Source organism: Dermatophagoides farinae, chromosome 8 (assembly GCF_024713945.1).
Source record: "Dermatophagoides farinae isolate YC_2012a chromosome 8, ASM2471394v1, whole genome shotgun sequence".
NCBI classification, from domain to species: domain Eukaryota; kingdom Metazoa; phylum Arthropoda; class Arachnida; order Sarcoptiformes; family Pyroglyphidae; genus Dermatophagoides; species Dermatophagoides farinae.
Window position 1 is genome coordinate 866,556 of NC_134684.1, and position 18,366 is coordinate 884,921.

The 18,366-nt window shown below is 32.5% G+C and overlaps 3 protein-coding genes across 5 annotated transcripts; all 3 read left to right on the top strand.

The window, feature by feature from the left end:
- The first annotated feature begins 1,304 nt into the window (after positions 1 to 1,304).
- Positions 1,305 to 13,996, top strand: Snoo (Sno oncogene). 3 transcript variants are annotated; one of them, XM_075733647.1, is made up of 6 exons: positions 1,347 to 1,732; positions 3,045 to 3,973; positions 4,215 to 6,287; positions 10,154 to 11,097; positions 11,165 to 11,730; positions 11,796 to 13,996. In XM_075733647.1, the coding sequence occupies exons 3-6, from the start codon at positions 4,350 to 4,352 to the stop codon at positions 12,998 to 13,000; spliced, it is 4,653 nt and encodes a 1,550-aa protein (XP_075589762.1). In that variant the 5' UTR covers positions 1,347 to 1,732; positions 3,045 to 3,973; positions 4,215 to 4,349; the 3' UTR covers positions 13,001 to 13,996. The 3 variants fall into 3 exon arrangements, with proteins under 3 accessions (XP_046915195.2, XP_075589762.1, XP_075589761.1); XM_075733646.1 differs by lacking the exon at positions 1,347 to 1,732 and adding an exon at positions 2,209 to 2,980; XM_047059239.2 differs by lacking the exon at positions 3,045 to 3,973 and having other exon boundaries at positions 1,305 to 1,732.
- Positions 13,865 to 15,547, top strand: Galt (Galactose-1-phosphate uridylyltransferase). The gene is made up of 3 exons (XM_047059246.2): positions 13,865 to 14,207; positions 14,280 to 14,343; positions 14,425 to 15,547. Exons 1-3 carry the CDS (start codon positions 14,186 to 14,188, stop codon positions 15,428 to 15,430), a joined length of 1,092 nt encoding a protein of 363 aa, XP_046915202.1. The 5' UTR covers positions 13,865 to 14,185; the 3' UTR covers positions 15,431 to 15,547.
- An 837-nt stretch (positions 15,548 to 16,384) lies between these two features.
- Positions 16,385 to 18,312, top strand: LOC124495815 (calmodulin-lysine N-methyltransferase). The gene has a single exon (XM_047059245.2). The coding sequence runs from the start codon at positions 16,697 to 16,699 to the stop codon at positions 17,987 to 17,989; it is 1,293 nt and encodes a 430-aa protein (XP_046915201.1). The 5' UTR covers positions 16,385 to 16,696; the 3' UTR covers positions 17,990 to 18,312.
- The last annotated feature ends 54 nt before the right edge of the window (positions 18,313 to 18,366 follow it).

Genomic DNA, 18,366 nt, shown 5'->3' on the forward strand with positions numbered 1-18,366 from the left:
GAGGTATGTGTGTGTGTGTATGTATGTGTAATAATAATGACGGGTCGTTAGTTCAAGCATACATATACTCGAGCGCCTCAAATCTGGTAAAAGATAGAGAGAGAAAAAAGAGAGAGAGGGAGAGACAATCATTTGTCTAGACAGCAGCCAGATTTTTTTCCCTTTTTTTTCATCCCCATAAAAAAATAACAGCATCAAAAGAAACAGAGAAAAAGAAGCAGCAGCAGCAGCCAATTTACAAGTATCATAAGAACAAGAATATTACACATGGAAAATACACACACACAGCTTCAGTCTAAAAACATATCATCATCAGACATACCGGGGCGAACAAAAAGTCATTTCACAAATTGATGGAAATAGAAGAAGAAACATAGGTCGCATGGACAACTATAACCAACCAACCAACCAACCACCGCCAACCACCACCAAGGGTATCCGTGTAGAATTTTTTTTTCGTAGAGAACAAAAAAAACCATTTGTATAGACACATCATTTTTGTGTGCAGTGTAGAAGATTATGAATCCAAGCCGTATTCGATTTGATTTGATTTTTTTGTTTTTGTTTCTGTTGACGCCCTCTATATGCTATTCATCTAGTTTTAAGAATTTTTCATTTGTTTGGATTCTCTGAATTTATTTTTCTCTGTTTCCTGTTGTTGTTGTTGTTGTTGTTGGATAATACACGAATCAATAACACAATATGTATCGTGGATGGAAATTTTTTTGTTGTTGTTGTTGGATCATTTGGGTCAATTTGGGAGATGAAATAAAATAAAAATCAATGGTACTTTTGATGGAGATAAATAAGAATACTCTCACATTCATTACCAAAAGAACGGACGTCTAGATCGGAAGTCTAGACGGACAGACGATTACTGCTACCACAATATTGGTAGTGGTGGTTGTTGTTGTTGTTGTTTATTTGTATTCACGGGTTTGCCTTGGTCATCGATCATGTGTTGTGTTATCATTTTCTGCATGTGCATGCTTTACATGCATGCATGAATGTATATGCATTTAAGAGCCCGCCGTCAGCCAAACAACCAGAAAAAAAATCCAACAGTCAGACAAATCAAAAAAAAAAGCAGTCGACGCGACTAACTGACCTTGTCTTGTCTGCATTAAACCACTATCATTTTGGAATGATGATGAAAAAAAAATGAAATGAAAAAAAAGGGAAGTAGCAATGAATGACGGTACGGTACTTTTCTTACCACCCATCAAATATGAACGAGATATAGTCGCTCTCTCTCTCTCTCTGTCTCTCTGTCTCTCTCGCTCTATCTGAAAAAAATGAGGATCACACACACACACATACACAAACACAAACAAACAAACATTCTTCTTGTTGCTAATCATCGAATCAGTCTGTGATCGGTTGTAATTCTATTCGAATGTTTTTGTTTGTAATGTGCATGTGAATTTTGCGTTTTTTTTTCATATAAATTGTATCAACAACATTAAAAAAAATATATAAAAAAATTCTATTCAGCTGTGATGGACGGCATTATTCTTTTTTTTTAAATAACAAGTCTAGATAAAATAAAATAAACCAAAAGAACACGTTGCAAACAACTAATATATACACCGACAAATAAGAAGAAGAAAAAACGTTTGAGCACCCTCACGAATATGAGTGAATCGTCGTCGTCGTCGTCTTGTGTCTGTTTGTGTGTTTTGTTTGTTTGTTGTGTCCTTCGATGATCAATAATATGACAATGTAAAATTCGGTAAGTCAATCTTTTTTTTTTATTTATTATTTATTATCCGTTTTCAATCAAACAAACACAAATGTAGAATTTCGACATAAAACTCCCTTAGAATGTATTTTTTTTCTTTTGTTCCATCACCACCACCACCACCATCGTGTATGTGTGTGTGTGTATGTGTGTTTGACAAGTTTATTCAACTTTTATTCACTAATTATGGTTAATTGAATATGACAAAGAAAAAAAAATGTTTTCACTTTCTGTCAAGTTTGCAAAACACAAAGCATCAATGAGATTCTGGATAAGAAAAAAAAAAAAAAGATTCGAACGTTTTGAATACAACACAATTCGAATGAATGATGTGGCCTTTGTGTAAAGACCAACCAGAAATAACCAGATTCTTGTTGTAATAGCTTGGATTCTTGTTTTTTCCACCATTCATTCGTTTGTTCACCAAGAAAAAAAAGCAAAAAAACAAAAACGACAAATTTTTTTTTCTTGTTTTTCTTTTCCCCGAAGCTCTCAAGTGTATTGTGCACATCTATATTCAGACGCCCGATAGGCGACACTACCCGGTTTGATTTTCAGTTTTGTTTTTTTTTTGCGAATTATTCAATTCAATATATTCGGCAGCAGCAGTGGCGGCGTCGGCAACAGAAGAACAGATTTTTTTACTTTGAGATATAATTATTACATTACATCTACTGCTCAACAACAACAACCAAATCAAACAGGCCCCCATCATAAAGCAACGAATCGAACCAACATCATCATCATCATCATGAAATGAAATGAAATGAAAAACAAAAACAACAAAAAAAAATTTTGTGTTGTCAAGCCAAAAACCCAAGAAGAAGAAAAAGCAGAGTCGTCGCCGTTGTTGTTGTTGTTGTTATAGTCAACACTTTTACTCCAATAACAAGAACCATTTTTTTTTTAATGATGATGATGATGATTTGTATATGTGTCTGGTGTGCTTTATAGTCAAAATGTGTGCGTGTGTTTTATATAATACTACATCTACATATTCTTCAGCCATAACAACAACAGCAGCAGCAACAACAACAACAACCAAAACAATCTCATCAGCAACAGCAGCAGTAGCCACCGGATAATTGTTTTTATTTTATTTTTATTTTTGGCGCTCATCTTGTTTTATCCCGATAAAAAAAAGTGTGTGTGTGTGAGAGAGAGAATGAGAAGAAAAAAAATGTAGATTCTAATCAAAAAAAAAAGCCACCATTCACATCCATCCATGGACATGCACATGTAATCAATATATATCATTGAATACGGTGATTTATTTTATATTTTTTTTTTTTTTTTTGGATAGACTTTTCTTGTTGTCGTCGTTGTTGTTTGGCGATTATTGTCGTCGTATTGATTGAATATGAAATGAAAAACAATCATCAATAATTTTTTGGTTCTGATGATGATTATCGCTAGATTTTTTTTTTTTTTTTTTGATGGCTCTGCATTACAGATGATGAGATTGTTGAACGATTTTTGTGTAAAAAAAACAAATAAATGTAATATATATAAAATGAAAACAAAAACTTGATCTTAAATCGCGAATAAGAAGAAAACAGATTTGATTTACTTTCATGTTTTTTTTTGTTGTTGTTGTTGTATGAGTTGTGCCAATCCTGTGCAGTAAACATCAATTGAAAGACATCATCAACAACAAGAGAATAGCAACAGCGATATTTGGTTTGCTCTCTCTCTCTCTCTCTCTCTCTCTTGTTGCCATCATCATCATCTAGTTCGGTTTTTTTTGCATGAAAAAAAAACTTCTGGTATTTTTTTTTATATCTTTCCGTTCGTCCGCCCCCCACCTACTTTCATCCGTTTTGCGTGTGTGCAAACATCGCATCACATCATAAAGTCGATTCGTCGCTGTTGTTGAATACCGATTGCGGATAGATAGATAGATATATTATTCTCATTAAAACCGATATCATCATCATCACAAGAATAAGAATAATTTCATTTCATAGTCTACTATCAGTTTGTTTGGAATTCTTGTCTATCACGCCCACCCAAGACAAGTACATTATCAACTGATAGGAATGTATTATCATTCGGTGGTGATAAAATAAAAGCAATATAATAATCCACTGAAATAATGATGATATATAGATGCGGTATTTTTTACAAAAAAAATATGACGTAAAAAATACATTCTTGCTCAATTTATCATCAACAGCAAGAATCGTAGCTATACTAATATTCAAAATGATGATGTCGCTTTTCACAACTTTCGTAAGTATTGAATTGGCCATTCAAAAAAAAAGAACATAAAATCTCACGGTCAATGTGTATGGTTCAATAGTCGTCGTCGTCATTTCTTTTTATTCTATTCCATCCCTTAATCCATTCAAACGACAAACAAACAAACAAACAAACAAATGATGAATGCAACAAATTCAAAATAGCGCCCACTAACAATTTTTTATTCTTTTTTTCTACTTCTTCTTTTTTATTTCCCTCAATGGTATTATAGTAATAGATTCTTTAGAGATTTGACAAATTCAAATGAAATAAAAAAAAATAGTTATGAATATAGAATTACTCGTGGGAATTCGATTCTATCATCATTATCGTCATATAAAAAGAAAATAATAAATATTCAAACAGAATGCAACAATCTCATGCTCAAAAACAACAATTTCATCATCATCATCATCATCACAATCACAATCATCATTCTTCTTCTATTCAAACATCATCATCATCAAGTGTATCGGATTCTATTGATTCACAATCAGATTGTCAATCATCATCAATTGATTGTCCAGTTGATTTAAGTAAATTGAATACTGTTGAACAACAACGTTCGGTCATCTTTCCTCCATCATCATCATCATCCACATCCACATCTACCACCAATATCAATAAAGTTGATACAAATTCATTAGATACTAATCATCATCAATATCAGTCGGCAACAACACCGATCGTTATGGATCTAAGTGTGGCCAATGTAAATAATAATAATGGCGAAAGCCAACAACAATCATCAACGACACCAACAGCAGCATTAGAATCTCATTCTCGTCATATAAAAAAAGTGTTAAAACATTATCAAGCAGCAGCTACATTATCATTAAATGGACCAGATTGGTTTCTTCCAATCGTATCATCATTTAGTGCTACAACAACCAATGGCAATAGTTCAATGACGGCATCTACATCATCACCATCATTACGAGTGATTGAAGCATCATCATCATCATCATCGTCTTCAGTTGATAATGGAGCTTTGGAGCTTACCAAAACATCAAATTCGACTTTGAATGTTGATAACAAAGTTGGTACTGGAAATGTGTCCACAACTCTCGATTTACGCACAACAACAAATTCATCGACAACCATGACTACAACTAATAAACAAACGATATCACCATATTTGTCTACTATTGGACAATCCACTTGTAAGGCTCTTTCAACGAATCGATCATCTTCGTCATCATCATCAATAAAAGATCTGTTTGATCCGTTATTAGCGCCACCACCATTTCCTATACAACAACCGCCTTTATTGACACCGCCAGATCAAGGCCCAAGTCGTTCGGAAAGATCTGAAACACGGCTTGAAGGTGAATTTATTGCCTGTTTTATGGTCGGTGGTGAACGTCGTTTATGTGTACCACAAATATTTAATATTGTATTAAGAGATTTTAGTCTACAACAAATCAATCAAGTGATTGAAGAATTACAGATTAATTGTTCAACCTGTACAAGAGATCAAATGGAAGTTTTAAAATTATCCGGTGATATACCACCAATGGCTCCAAGTTGTGGTCTTATAACTAAAACCGATGCTCATAGACTTTGTTCAACATTATTAGGATCGGCTACCAGTGGTAGCGGCCCTGGTGGTGGTAATAATAATATTTCATCGGGAAAAGCCGGGCTTGATTTCCATAATACACCATACATTCTTGTATATCATGAATGTTTTGGCCGATGTGTTGGTCGTTATGCTCCTTCACTATATACACATCAATCGGCTCAATGTATCCAATGTGATGAATGTATGGCATCATTTGCGCCTTATGCATTTGTTTGTCATTCACATAAACCACGTGAAAATCGTACTGTTCATTGGGGTTTTGATCCAACAAATTGGCGTTCATATTTATTACCAATTGAAGATCTAGCCAGTTATGAAACATCACCATTAATGGCTATTTCAAATAATCTATCCATGTTATTGGCTGATTCAAAAAATCTAAGTCATTTATTATTATTGGTGCAAAGTAGTAAATCAACATCGTCGTCATCATCATCATCATCATTGATACCGCCATGTTGTACGGGTGGAAGAAAATCATTGAAATCATCACAATCATCAATGACGGCAGTAATAGATGCCTTATATCAAAGTATTGGTGGTGGGAAAAATATCGATAATATTCGATCTATAATGAAAGAGATGAAATGTCGATTCTCGAAACAAACAATCTCATCATCATCTACATCAAAATTAAATTCATCATCATCTCGTTTGATGCAACCGTTGATACAAAGCGGTAATAATCATACAAAACGTAAAGATATGTTTGATACACCGGTAAGTGGGAAATATTTTTATTTGTAAAATTTCATCATTCGATAATCCGAGGATGAGGTTGTTTTGTTGTCTAAACATTTTTATATACCATCATCCATTGCCAAACAAAATTATCCCTTTTTTCCTTTCAATCGTACTTTAGTCTAGACTAGATTTTTTTTTGTTGTGTCTACGATCGATCACACACACACACATACACATGTGAATAGCACATGTGATTGATCTCATCACTTTTTTTTGATTTGAAAAAATACGTTTTGATTTGTTATGATGATGATAGTGATGACTCTTTTTTTCAGCATTGTCAAAAAAAGTCTTAATTTTCATCATCACCAATCAACTAGTTGTTTTTTTTTTTAATTTTCCATCCATTGATATGATGATAAGAGATAAAATCGCTAGTTTTATCGACAATATTAATGAATGCTGCTTGTCTTGTATCTGCTGATCAAATTTTCATTTTTTTTTTTTTTTGATTAAATCAGCAAGAAACATCAATATCATCAACAAGTGGTGGGTGGGAGGTATTTTTGGTTGGTTGGTTGGTAGATACTAGTGTTACTGTTTGCTTATTCATATCTATAGCTAGACTTTTTTTTGTCGGCTGTCTAAAAAGTATTTTCTTTTTGTTATTTTTTGGTCAAGAATTTCTGTCCAGAAAAAGAGAACCAATTGCCCTATGGGCAATATTTTTATTTCTTTAATTGGTCAAGTTGTGAATGAACCATACACACACGTGTGTATTTCAATGGTCTGATTTGCACGTGTGCTCAAAGAAAAAAAAATATATATACCAACCCATTTTCTATTGGATGGTGGCCACCACTTGTGATTATGGTCATAGTCCCCCTACAGAGAGTATTATTATACTGTATGACTAGCTTTTCACATACTTACCAAAATGACCATTTTTTCAATCAAATAGATGACCTTGGTCGCTTTTTTTATTTTGTTTCAAACCGCTTTTTTTTGGACTGATTGATTTACCCACTCTTTTCTTTTTTTTCTCTCTCTTTGTATTTCTTATTGCTTTGAAGCCATGTTGTCTTTCATGAATTTTACTTAACCAAAAAGAAAAAAACCTGATATTAAATGACTGGCTAGTTAGCTATAGTTTGGTTGGTTGGTTAGCTATAAATTTAAGACTCTTCATTCATAGATGATGATGATGATCATAACCGAAAAAATAGCTGAACCAAAAAGCGAATAAAGCATAACAACAATACAGTATTTGGAAATTTGGGTTTGAACAAAGTAACCTTATTTCTTTATATTCTATTTTTTTTTTTTTTTGATTTTAAAGCAATAGATGATGAGGATGTTATTCCAGATTGTATCCATTTCTGTTGGTTTGAATTTGGATTGAACCATGAGATTTTGACCTATTCAGTGGTTCCTCGGTGTTTTTTCTGAACTATTCTTGGAATTGCTCAGAAAAATTAAGGCAAGGCCTTGATTTTTCTTTTGAAACTTTGGAAAAAATTGAAAAATTTAACAACCCTTTTTGCAAATTAATCACCTGTATCCTACACATACACACACACACACAATTTCCGTTCCATAACTGGTATATCTATCAACCTAAAAAAAGGCCAACAACCTAATCCTACGGCTTGCGTTTATGTTCCAATTTTTTCAAATACAATCTCATTGATGGTTTGATGTTGAGGATTTTTTTTTTGCAAATTTCATATGAAAAAAATTCCAGGAACTATTTTTTTCATTCAAATTCACCCATTCCAGTATATATCGGCCAGTAATGAAATGTTTGAACAGATTTTTCTTTTACAATTGCAGAACAAGGTCAAAGGTTAACAACACGCGTTTAGTTTTTGTGCACACACACACACACACACACGCACATAAACATTAACTTAGACAAGCTGTCGCTTTTTTTTTGCTTGTCTATTTCTTTTCATATGACATATGCACACAAAATCAAATGATGAGCTTGAAATGAATGGGTACTATTTTTCCGGAAACAAAATTTTCATTTGGTTTTGCCAATATATGTGGAATGAGGAAAGCTTCATCATTTCAATTTATCTCTCTCTATATGTATAGCAAAAGAACATCTTTATATATTGGATTTGATCAATAAACGTATTCTGTATCTGTGAATCTATTTCGATACAAAAGATGAATATTTTTTCGTTTATGTGTTTGTGTGGTTTACACACAAAAAAAATCGTCATTATTTTTTTTTCTTTGATAGAAATGAAATTGAAACGGAAATTGTTGATTATTTTTAGCTTGAAGCATAAATGAGTTTTTTTTTTTTTGCTGAATTCATGAATTTCATATATCGTTTGTGTGTATGGTTATGTGAATTTGGAATCAGGTGTGTTTTTTCTATTTTTTTTTCTCACATATATAAATGTCATATGTTTGTGTGATCGACCAAAGTACCATATTGTGAATTCGTAATCACACACAATTGACAAGAATTTTTGTTTTTTTTTATTCTGAATTATATATATTATTATACCCCCTATTGTGGATTGTCGCCACGCAGTCCTGTATAGAAATTTGCCCATTGGGCATAAGTCGGCTTGTCATTTTCAAATTGTGTGTGTGTGTGTTTATAGCCAATGACTTTTTTTTGTTGGGATTTTCGTTGTTCCATAGGTATGTTGATGATGATGGCTGTCCGTCCTTGGCCCATTGTTTCGTTGAAACCATTAAACCAAAATGTGTGAGCATCGCTGTAGGCTATTTTCTACCTGAATTAAATACATATATGTATGCTAGTGAGTGACAATTACAATATCGATCCTACTTCTTTTTTTAATACAAAAAATTTCTTTAGCAATTAAACACATTTGTTGGTGTAACACCTGTGTATGTACGTGTGTGTCTGATATTATTCTGCTTGAGTTTTTTTCTGGTACTTAGATTTTTATTGCCAATGGCCCGATTACTTTACCAGTGTTCAAGCTATATATATAATCAATTCAATTCCATGCACAATTGTCGAAAAAAATTTTTTTTTTGTCATGAAACTGATGTCAAAATGAAATTCATGAAATGCACATAAAAATTGTTTCAAAATTAACAAAAAAAAAATAAAATTCGACCAACTGTTGATCGAATTTTTGGTGTGACAAATTTGGATCATATGAGCTAGCCAGTAGATAAATGTGTGCTCAATAATTATGAATCAATGGAAAAAAAAGAATGAATAAACACACACACACACACTGTATAATACCATCTGTCAATTAATAATAAAAATAAATTTTTCATTCTTTTCTTGACCTTGGCGTCAATTTATCATTTGATCATCCCCTAATTGGATTCTCCTTGTCATTTATTGAGGGTGATGAATAGAAAAAGATATATAGATAGAGAGAGCATCCGAACATCGACCTTTAGTTGTTATTTATTATTGTTGTTGTTGTTGTTGTATATATAGCTTGTTTGTTTAAATTTATTTCAGACGATGACGACAACAAATTTTATGATGATGATGATAATGAAAAAAAACATTGTATTTGAAATGTCATAAGATGTATGTATATGCTGACAATAATGGAAACGAAAATTAAGAAAAACAAAAGAATTGCATTTATGGTGTTTTTGTTGTGATGTGTGTGTGTGTGTGTGTGTGCATGTAACCATAAATAACGTAAACAATTTGTTTATTTCTTGTTGTTGATGAAAAAAAAAACAAAGAAGAATCTATTATACAACAACAACAACAACAAAACGATTATCAAAATGTGTCGGATAATATATATTTGGATGATGTATTGTTGTTGTTGATTATCAGAAACTTTATGAAATTAGATTTTTTTCTGTAGATTATCAGTAGTTTTGAAATTGTTTTCTTATTTTTTTTTTTGTTTTCTTATTTTGTTAATTAGATTCTATCATCATCATCGTCATCAAAATCATCTTCATTGTTAATGTCATTGGAATCTACATTGAATCAACATCAACAACAAACATCTAATAAACGCATCAAATCGGAACCATTGGATCTACATCATCCTTCATATTCCAATTGTATTCAAGTTGGTGCAGCTAATGCGGCTGCCGCTGCTGCTGCTGCTGCTGCTGAAGGTGTTGGTGGTAGCAATTGTCAATCAACAAATAATTTACAAACAATGTCACCATTTGTTTATCCATTTTTACAATCATATCTAACTTCAGGTATGATGCCACCACCACCACAATCGTTAACACAAAAACAATTACCGTCCACATCTTGTTCAAATGATGAAAAGCAACAATTAGGCCAAAAAGAATTTTTAATGCAACAAAAACAGCCAACAACTAACACCACCACCAATTATCTGTCAGCATTGTTAAACGGTGCTGCTGCTGCTGCTGCAGCAGCAGCCGCTGCATCAGGAAATTCATCATCATCATCATCATCAATAACAAATAATTCATCGAATGCACTCATTGCCAATATTTTGAATACCAAATCATCGGATTCATCAGATTCTTTGTCATCAATGCAGAATAAATTACAATCGAAGGCATTATCATCATCATTGTTCACAGCTAATAATAATAATAACGCCAATCATTTTTGTCAATCAAATCCATTAGTTACTATGATGATCAATGGTGCTAATAATGCTGGCCGATTATATAATTCATTCTATGGTTCATCTAATGTCGATTATTCTTCAATTGTTAATCAGTCATCTCGTATGGCATCTTCACAACCACCACAGCAACAACAAACAACAGCCAGTAGTAGTAGTAATAGCCATCCAATTGATCGATTACTTGGTGATTCATTATTATTGGTCAATCAACGCAAAGGAGAGCTGCTTGATATTAATCCATTGAAAAGGTGATTAAGAATGGTTTAAAGCTTAATAGGATTTCTAATCAATTTTTTCTAATAAATCAATTTACAGTGAATCTCAACGTTGTTCAACGTCACAATCTCCTAAAGAAACATTGACCGATACATTGATTGGAGACAATGTTCAAACGTCATTGTCATCGTCGTCGTCGTTGTTGTCGGCACCAAAGAGTCTAAATTCATCTAGTCATCAACTATATGAATCAACGGCGATAAAATCATCAACAAACCAAAAGGATAATGATGTCGATAATACTAGCCAACAATCACACGGTGATTTATCTTGGCCATTTGTTGCCGGTACATCAGTTACACATCAAAACATGCAATCATCAGCAGCCAACAATCATCTAAAATGGAATCAATGTGCAAATAAAAATTTAGCTGCACTAATCTCACCAAACACATTAATGGAAGGTAATCTATACAATACGATACATATGTTACAAAAAATGCGACATTTATGTTTCGAATTGGGTATGACGCCCAATTTATTCGAGCCATCATCATCATCATCATCGTCATCTACATCATCGACGAATCGAAATTTTATTTCCAAAGAAAATGCTCAATTAGAAGTGGAAACACGAATACAGTTATTGGGCCAATTGATCAAAGGTAAGCAATGATGATAATCTAGTTTTTTTAAAACAAATATTCTAATTGAAAATTCTATTCAATAGATTCATCGTTTGATGCATTGAAAAGAAATCTATCAATGATTGAATATCTGATTGATGATATTCTTGTACATTTCATTAATAATAATCATCAATTACCATCTACTGGTTCATTGATTATGGAACGTTTCAAAAAACAAATGTTCACAAACATATTGGACATGTTGGAAGGTATCTTTGCTGACAAATTATCCAACATTACCAACCAAAATGCTGAGCAACAATTATCATCACATCTTAAAATGGAAAAAATAGATAATGAAACTGTAACAGTTGCAAAAAAAACGATGAGCTCATCAAAAGATTGTGATGATATTAAAACTTGCCAACAACAATCACAACAAAACATCGCCGACACTCATGGTATTGATAATGATCATCATTTGATAGCCCATCGAACAGATAATTCATCAAAAGTGAACAAAAATGAACAGCCATCATCAGATTTTGATTCCATCTCTAAGACGACAAATGCAGATACAATACAAGAACCGGAATCTGTTCAATCATCCTATTCATCTATACAGATTATCGAAGAAGATGAAACTCACTCACCTACAGCTACGATAAATTCACAAAAAGATGAAGAGAATGATAGTCAATCTATTAAATCAACAATAGCGGATAATGAAGAACTCATCCATATCGATAATAATAATGATGACAATAATCATTCAATGAGAGAGAAACAAATGTCGTCCAATTCAACAACAACAACATCAATACCCACAACGATTGCCTCGGAATCGAGTATAGTTGATTCTATGGTTGCTCATCATTTATTAACCAATGGCTATCATCATCCACATCGACCGACAATCGAAGCCATTAATGAACAATTATCGCATGCGATCTCAACTTTAGCTGCTGCAGCTGCATCAGTTTCATCCACTAGATCTACAGCATCTCCTACTCCTATTCGTTCATCATCATCATCATCACCATTATCACCGAATACTGTGCCATCGTATCATTCGAATATCAATTTTTTGATTGGAAATTCTTTGAATAATCAAAATAATCACCATCATCATCGAATGGCAAACAACAACAACAACAACCACCTTCATCATTCATCAAATGGCTTAGTCGTTGGTGATGATGTTGTTACCGGCAATACAGCATCTAACACACCCACCACTACCAATAGTCTAACTCAACCATCAACACAACCTCCATTACTTTTGGCCACTGGATCTCCAAATTGAAATTTCTCTATCTCTCTCATCCATTGTTCGAGTATATTTTTTTTTTTTTGAGAATTTCTAACAAAAAAAAACTCATTCATTCAACCTTTGGCAATTTCTTTTTTTCATATAAATCTCTGATCCAGCCGGATTTTTTATGAATATGAATCCCGGTTGTGATGTAAAAAAAATTCAAGATACACACAGATAAACAGATAAGAATCCCATAAGCCCATTATTATCATCATCTTATTGATGATGTCAAATAATATTTTAGTTGCTCGTTTTTTTTTAAGAAGAAGAAGAAGAAAAAAATCTCATCTCATTATTCTTTCATTCATTCATTCAAATAACATACACCAAATGAAATCAAGTGAATCATTTTCAAAATCCATTTTTATCATCCTAAATGTGTAACCCTTTTCTTTTTTTGTTTGTTTGTTTGTTTGGTTGTTTTCCCTTTTTTTCTTGATATTTGACCATTTTATTATGATTATTATCCACAAACACAGAGAGATCTATATATGAAAATCATTATCATTGTGACGAAACACTACCACCACCACCACCACCACCAAACACACATACATGACAAAATATTTTTAATCGTTTTCCCCCCATATATTCCTTAAACTTTGTAACAACAACAACAACAACAAAAATTGCTTTTAAATCTAACATATATCTATATATATTTTTTTGGCAAAAATTATCCACGTGACGTACAGAAAAAAAAAACACAAAGTTTTATTTTTTCTTCTCCTCTTATGATGATTTGCCTTTTTTTTGTGCGCACACATATTTTTCACAAAAATTTATTTCTGTTTTATCATCATCCTTTTTGATTATAATGAATGATGAAATTGATCGATCAGCCAGTTAGTTGGTCGCTCTGCCTATATATGGTTATTTTGTTTGTCTGTTTTTTTTCTTTTTTTTTTTTTTTTTTTTTTTTTGGTTCTATATAGTGAGCATTGTTGATTTTCTGATAATAATAAAATTATCATCTGGTAATAATAATTTGTTTGAGATTTTGTCTTGAGATTGATTTAAGAGGAAAAAAAATTGAAAATTTTTTATTGATTATGTGGTGATTTTTCAATTACAAAAAAAATAACATTGTTGATGATAGATGGCGCTTTATCTGCAAAAATTTTGTTCATTTTTTAGATTTTTTTTTTGTAATTTATAAACTCGGGTACAGTTATGGACAAATTCGGATCAATTGGTAATTGTTTTTTTTTTGTTTGTTCATTCATAATAATCATTCATTTATTGTTTTTGTTTCTACCTTGATTAGATTATCCCCATAATCGTTATAATCCATTATTGGATGAATGGATCCTAGTATGTCCACATCGAAGGTAAGCCAATGACTATATTATCGATATTGATATATTCGATTTATTAATACTATTTTTTTGATGATTAATGAATGATTTTAGTAAAAGACCATGGATGGGTAAAATCGAAAAGAATGAAGACGAACAAAATGATCATCATGATTCGTTGATGATCAATGCATTATCACCGGGAGGTGTACGTTCGAATGGCAATCAGAATCCTGAATACAAAAGTACTTTTGTATTCGATAATGATTTTCCTGCTCTCATCGATGATGATTGTCCAGCTGATCATACCGATGCTAATGATGATGATAATCAATTATTTCGAATTCAATCAGCACGTGGACGATGTCGAGTCATGTGTTTTCATCCATCATCACGTTTATCATTACCATTAATGTCAATCGATGAAATTTTAGCAGTTATCAATACTTGGATTGAAGAATTGAAGAAATTGGCACCAATTTATCGATGGGTACAAATATTCGAAAATAAAGGAGCAATTATGGGCTGTTCGAATCCACATCCACATTGTCAAATATGGGCAAGTCGTTTTTTGCCAACAATTGCCCAACGAAAAGATGAACAACAACGGAATTATTTTAAAAAATATGACCGTGCAATGCTTTGGGATTATGTTCAAAAAGAATTGGTGAATGAAGAACGTATTGTATTGAAAAATGAACATTGGTTAGCATTGGTTCCATTCTGGGCAACATGGCCATTTGAAACAATGATATTGCCACATCATCGTTGCATACAAAGATTGAATGAATTAGATGAAAATGAAAAACAATCATTGGCTGTTATCATGAAAGGTTTGTTGACCATTTATGATAATCTATTCGAAACATCATTCCCATATTCAATGGGTTGGCATGGTGCACCAACCGGTGGTGGCGATGATTGGCAATCAAAACAACAATATCAACATTGGATATTACATGCTGTTTATTATCCACCATTATTACGTTCGGCAACAATTAAAAAATTTATGGTAGGCTATGAACTTTGTGCACAATCACAAAGAGATATTACGCCGGAAAAAGCCTGTGAAATTCTTCGACAACAAAATTCCAACAAACATTATAAACATGAAAAATGATGTTAAATTTTTATTGTTCAATTTGAAAGAATTTTATTTGATTCCAATCTATCCATTTCTTTCAACAACCACGCAACAGTAAAACGAAGTTGATGAAATTGTTTGATACGACATTCGAATACGATTCGTTTTTGTTTACGTTTACATGTATGGCTTCTTGCTATAGCCGCTAAACCGGATCCATAGATGAATTCAAATCGTACGAATGGTTCCATTATTTTTGTTGTAAAACGATCTGAAATTGCCAAACATAATTGCCAACGGATCGATATCAATCGATATCCAGTAGCAATCCAATCCCATTGTACAAATGGTATGATATTTGGTTTAATCAAATCTTTTTCGTGATCCAAAGATGAATGTAGAAATTTCTTATAAATCAAATCAAATATCGGTTCAGGCATTTGACTATGTTTCAGGATAGATTCACGTAATTCATTCAAATTTTTCGTACAATTTGGTTTAGTAAAATGTCGAGCAATACATTGACAAATGGATAATAAACCGGCAAAAATAGAATCAAAATCTTGAGCACTTAGATGAAATGATTGAATAGATTCTTGAAGATGCCATTCAGCTAGAATTTCCTGTCGAATACGTAGATATTTAATACGAGAAAATAATTTATCGATAGTATATTCATAACACATTTGACATAAACAATCCAGTTTAGATTCGGATATCAAACCATTGACAAATTGAGTACTATCACCAGCAACAGCATTATCTTCAATCGTTGCTGATAATAATTTCGATGCAAATTGAACATCCAATGGTGTCGATTGACCAAATGGATTATCATCATGATCATTGAATTTCGGATTCATTTTTTTTCATAAAATAACCAAATTTTGATATTAATAAATAAATAAACGTCATTTGTGAGTGTCACGTCGAATCACAAAATCTTCCAAATCTATTTATTTCATTCATTTTTGTTGTTTATATGCTTCGTTTGTTGTTGTTTCGGTTCGATTGATGTCGCAAGTTTGATGCGACCTTAACCATCGAATCAAACAACAAATGGAATGCCCTTCAAAATAATCTCAGCTTTTTTGGCACAATCACATTTTTAAACCCTATATTCGATGATCGAAATGTTTCAATACTCGAATATCAATTCATTAAACAGTTCTTTCATTATCAATGTTGTGTAAATCATATCAAAAGAAAAACAAAAATCAACAACAATCGAAATCTAGTCAATCATTTCAGTCTATCTCTCTCACTCTCTTTCTCTTTTTGATCCATCCATTATTTTCATAAATGGCCAATTCGGACATTCTGAATTGTTCGTCAACATTTTCGTCGCCTTCATCATCATCGTCATCATGTAATGATGGACAACCAAAATCCAATAAAGAACAGCAGCAGCAGGCGACAAATTCCTCTTCTTGTTCGAACATAAGCCGTAGTCGACAACGATGGCAATTATTATCGAAAGCTGTACGTATGAAACAATTTGATTTGCAAGAATTGCGAATGTTAAGAGCCAATGGAAATGATATGATTGTTTATGATCAAAATTCCACTTCAACGGCCGAATTATCCGATTCAAATTCATCGGAAAATTCATCATTAAATGAACATATTGATCGTCATCATTCATTAAATTTAATCGAAACTTATGGTCTTATCAATTATCGTTATCGATATGCCGAGAATGGATCAAATTTTATCGATTCCAACGATGTTTGGATCGAATGTCAATGGAACAAACGATTGGACGAAGATTTTTCCGATACAGATATTGAAGATGATGATGATGATGATGAAGATGAAGATTGTGGTGCTACAAACATTGGTGATAATCAATTAGAATTGTGTATAAAGTTAGTGCATAATCGATTACAATTAAAAGATTTGGCTGGCTTTGATAATTCTGGTAATGTTCGTGTATGGTCATCGGAGGAAGCGATGGGCTATTTATTGGCCCATAATCAAAATATACGAGCTCGACTTAAAGGACGAATTATATGTGAATTAGGATCTGGTTGTTCAGCATTGGCCGGATTAATCGCTGTACGATCCGGATTAGCTACAGAAATCTACCTCACCGATGGCAATGAACGATGTGTTCTTAATATTGAACAAATTGTTCAAAGAAATTTTCCCGAAATTAATTCTGCTCACACAAAATCCGATGGATTAAAGATTGTCGTACAACAATTATGTTGGAATCAACCGGAACACTATGAAGAGCTAAAAAATCGTATAGAAATAATTATCTGTGCTGATTGTCTATTTCGTTCGGATGCACATCAATCTTTAATTGATACCATTGATTTCCTATTGATCAATGATCGTAACATTGGTCAGGCAATTATCATGGCACCAAGACGTGGCGATAAACTTGATCGATTTATTCGTCGTGTATTCGATGATGGTCGATTCTTTCTACAAGTCTCTCGTGATTATGATCATCGTTTTATAAGACATTTTGAAAGAATACGACAACAAGATCCACAACGATATGAACCGGATACTTCTTTTCCATATCTATTGATTATGAATCGTCGTCCTAATATCGTTCAACAACAAAAGCAGCATCATCAGTAGTATCATTAGTAGCCAAATTGATTAATTGTGCACAGTGAATGCGGCCTTTATCTATCTGTTTCCCAATAAAAAGGGAACAATTTGATCGATCTTTTATTTCCTACCCGATTCGAATGTTTCCTTTACACCGTAATTCCGTTCTATTTTCTCTAGCAGATTTTATCAAGATTCTTCTTTCCATTTTTTCTTTTTATTCTTTCATTCTCAATTGTAGTCCTTGTAGGTATTATTTTTGTTAAAATAATTAATTGTCATTATTTTTTTCTTTGTTTTTTTGTTTGTTTGTTGTAATAAATAATTGATGATGATTGAATCCAATTCAATAGTTTTGAATATATTCTTATTATTCTGTTTCGCTATATCGACATACACGACTA

What these genes read in the sequence shown, in the direction of transcription:
- Snoo (XM_047059239.2), top strand. Translation starts at nt 4,350, where the DNA reads ATGCAACAATCTCATGCTCAAAAACAACAATTTCATCATCATCATCAT. An exon ending in AAGATATGTTTGATACACCG is followed by an intron (nt 6,288 to 10,153) that starts GTAAGTGGGAAA and finishes TTTGTTAATTAG; the next exon opens with ATTCTATCATCATCATCGTC. An exon ending in ATTGGGCCAATTGATCAAAG is followed by an intron (nt 11,731 to 11,795) that starts GTAAGCAATGAT and finishes TCTATTCAATAG; the next exon opens with ATTCATCGTTTGATGCATTG.
- LOC124495815 (XM_047059245.2), top strand. Translation starts at nt 16,697, where the DNA reads ATGGCCAATTCGGACATTCTGAATTGTTCGTCAACATTTTCGTCGCCT.
- Galt (XM_047059246.2), top strand. Translation starts at nt 14,186, where the DNA reads ATGGACAAATTCGGATCAATTG. An exon ending in GGACAAATTCGGATCAATTG is followed by an intron (nt 14,208 to 14,279) that starts GTAATTGTTTTT and finishes TACCTTGATTAG; the next exon opens with ATTATCCCCATAATCGTTAT. An exon ending in CTAGTATGTCCACATCGAAG is followed by an intron (nt 14,344 to 14,424) that starts GTAAGCCAATGA and finishes GAATGATTTTAG; the next exon opens with TAAAAGACCATGGATGGGTA.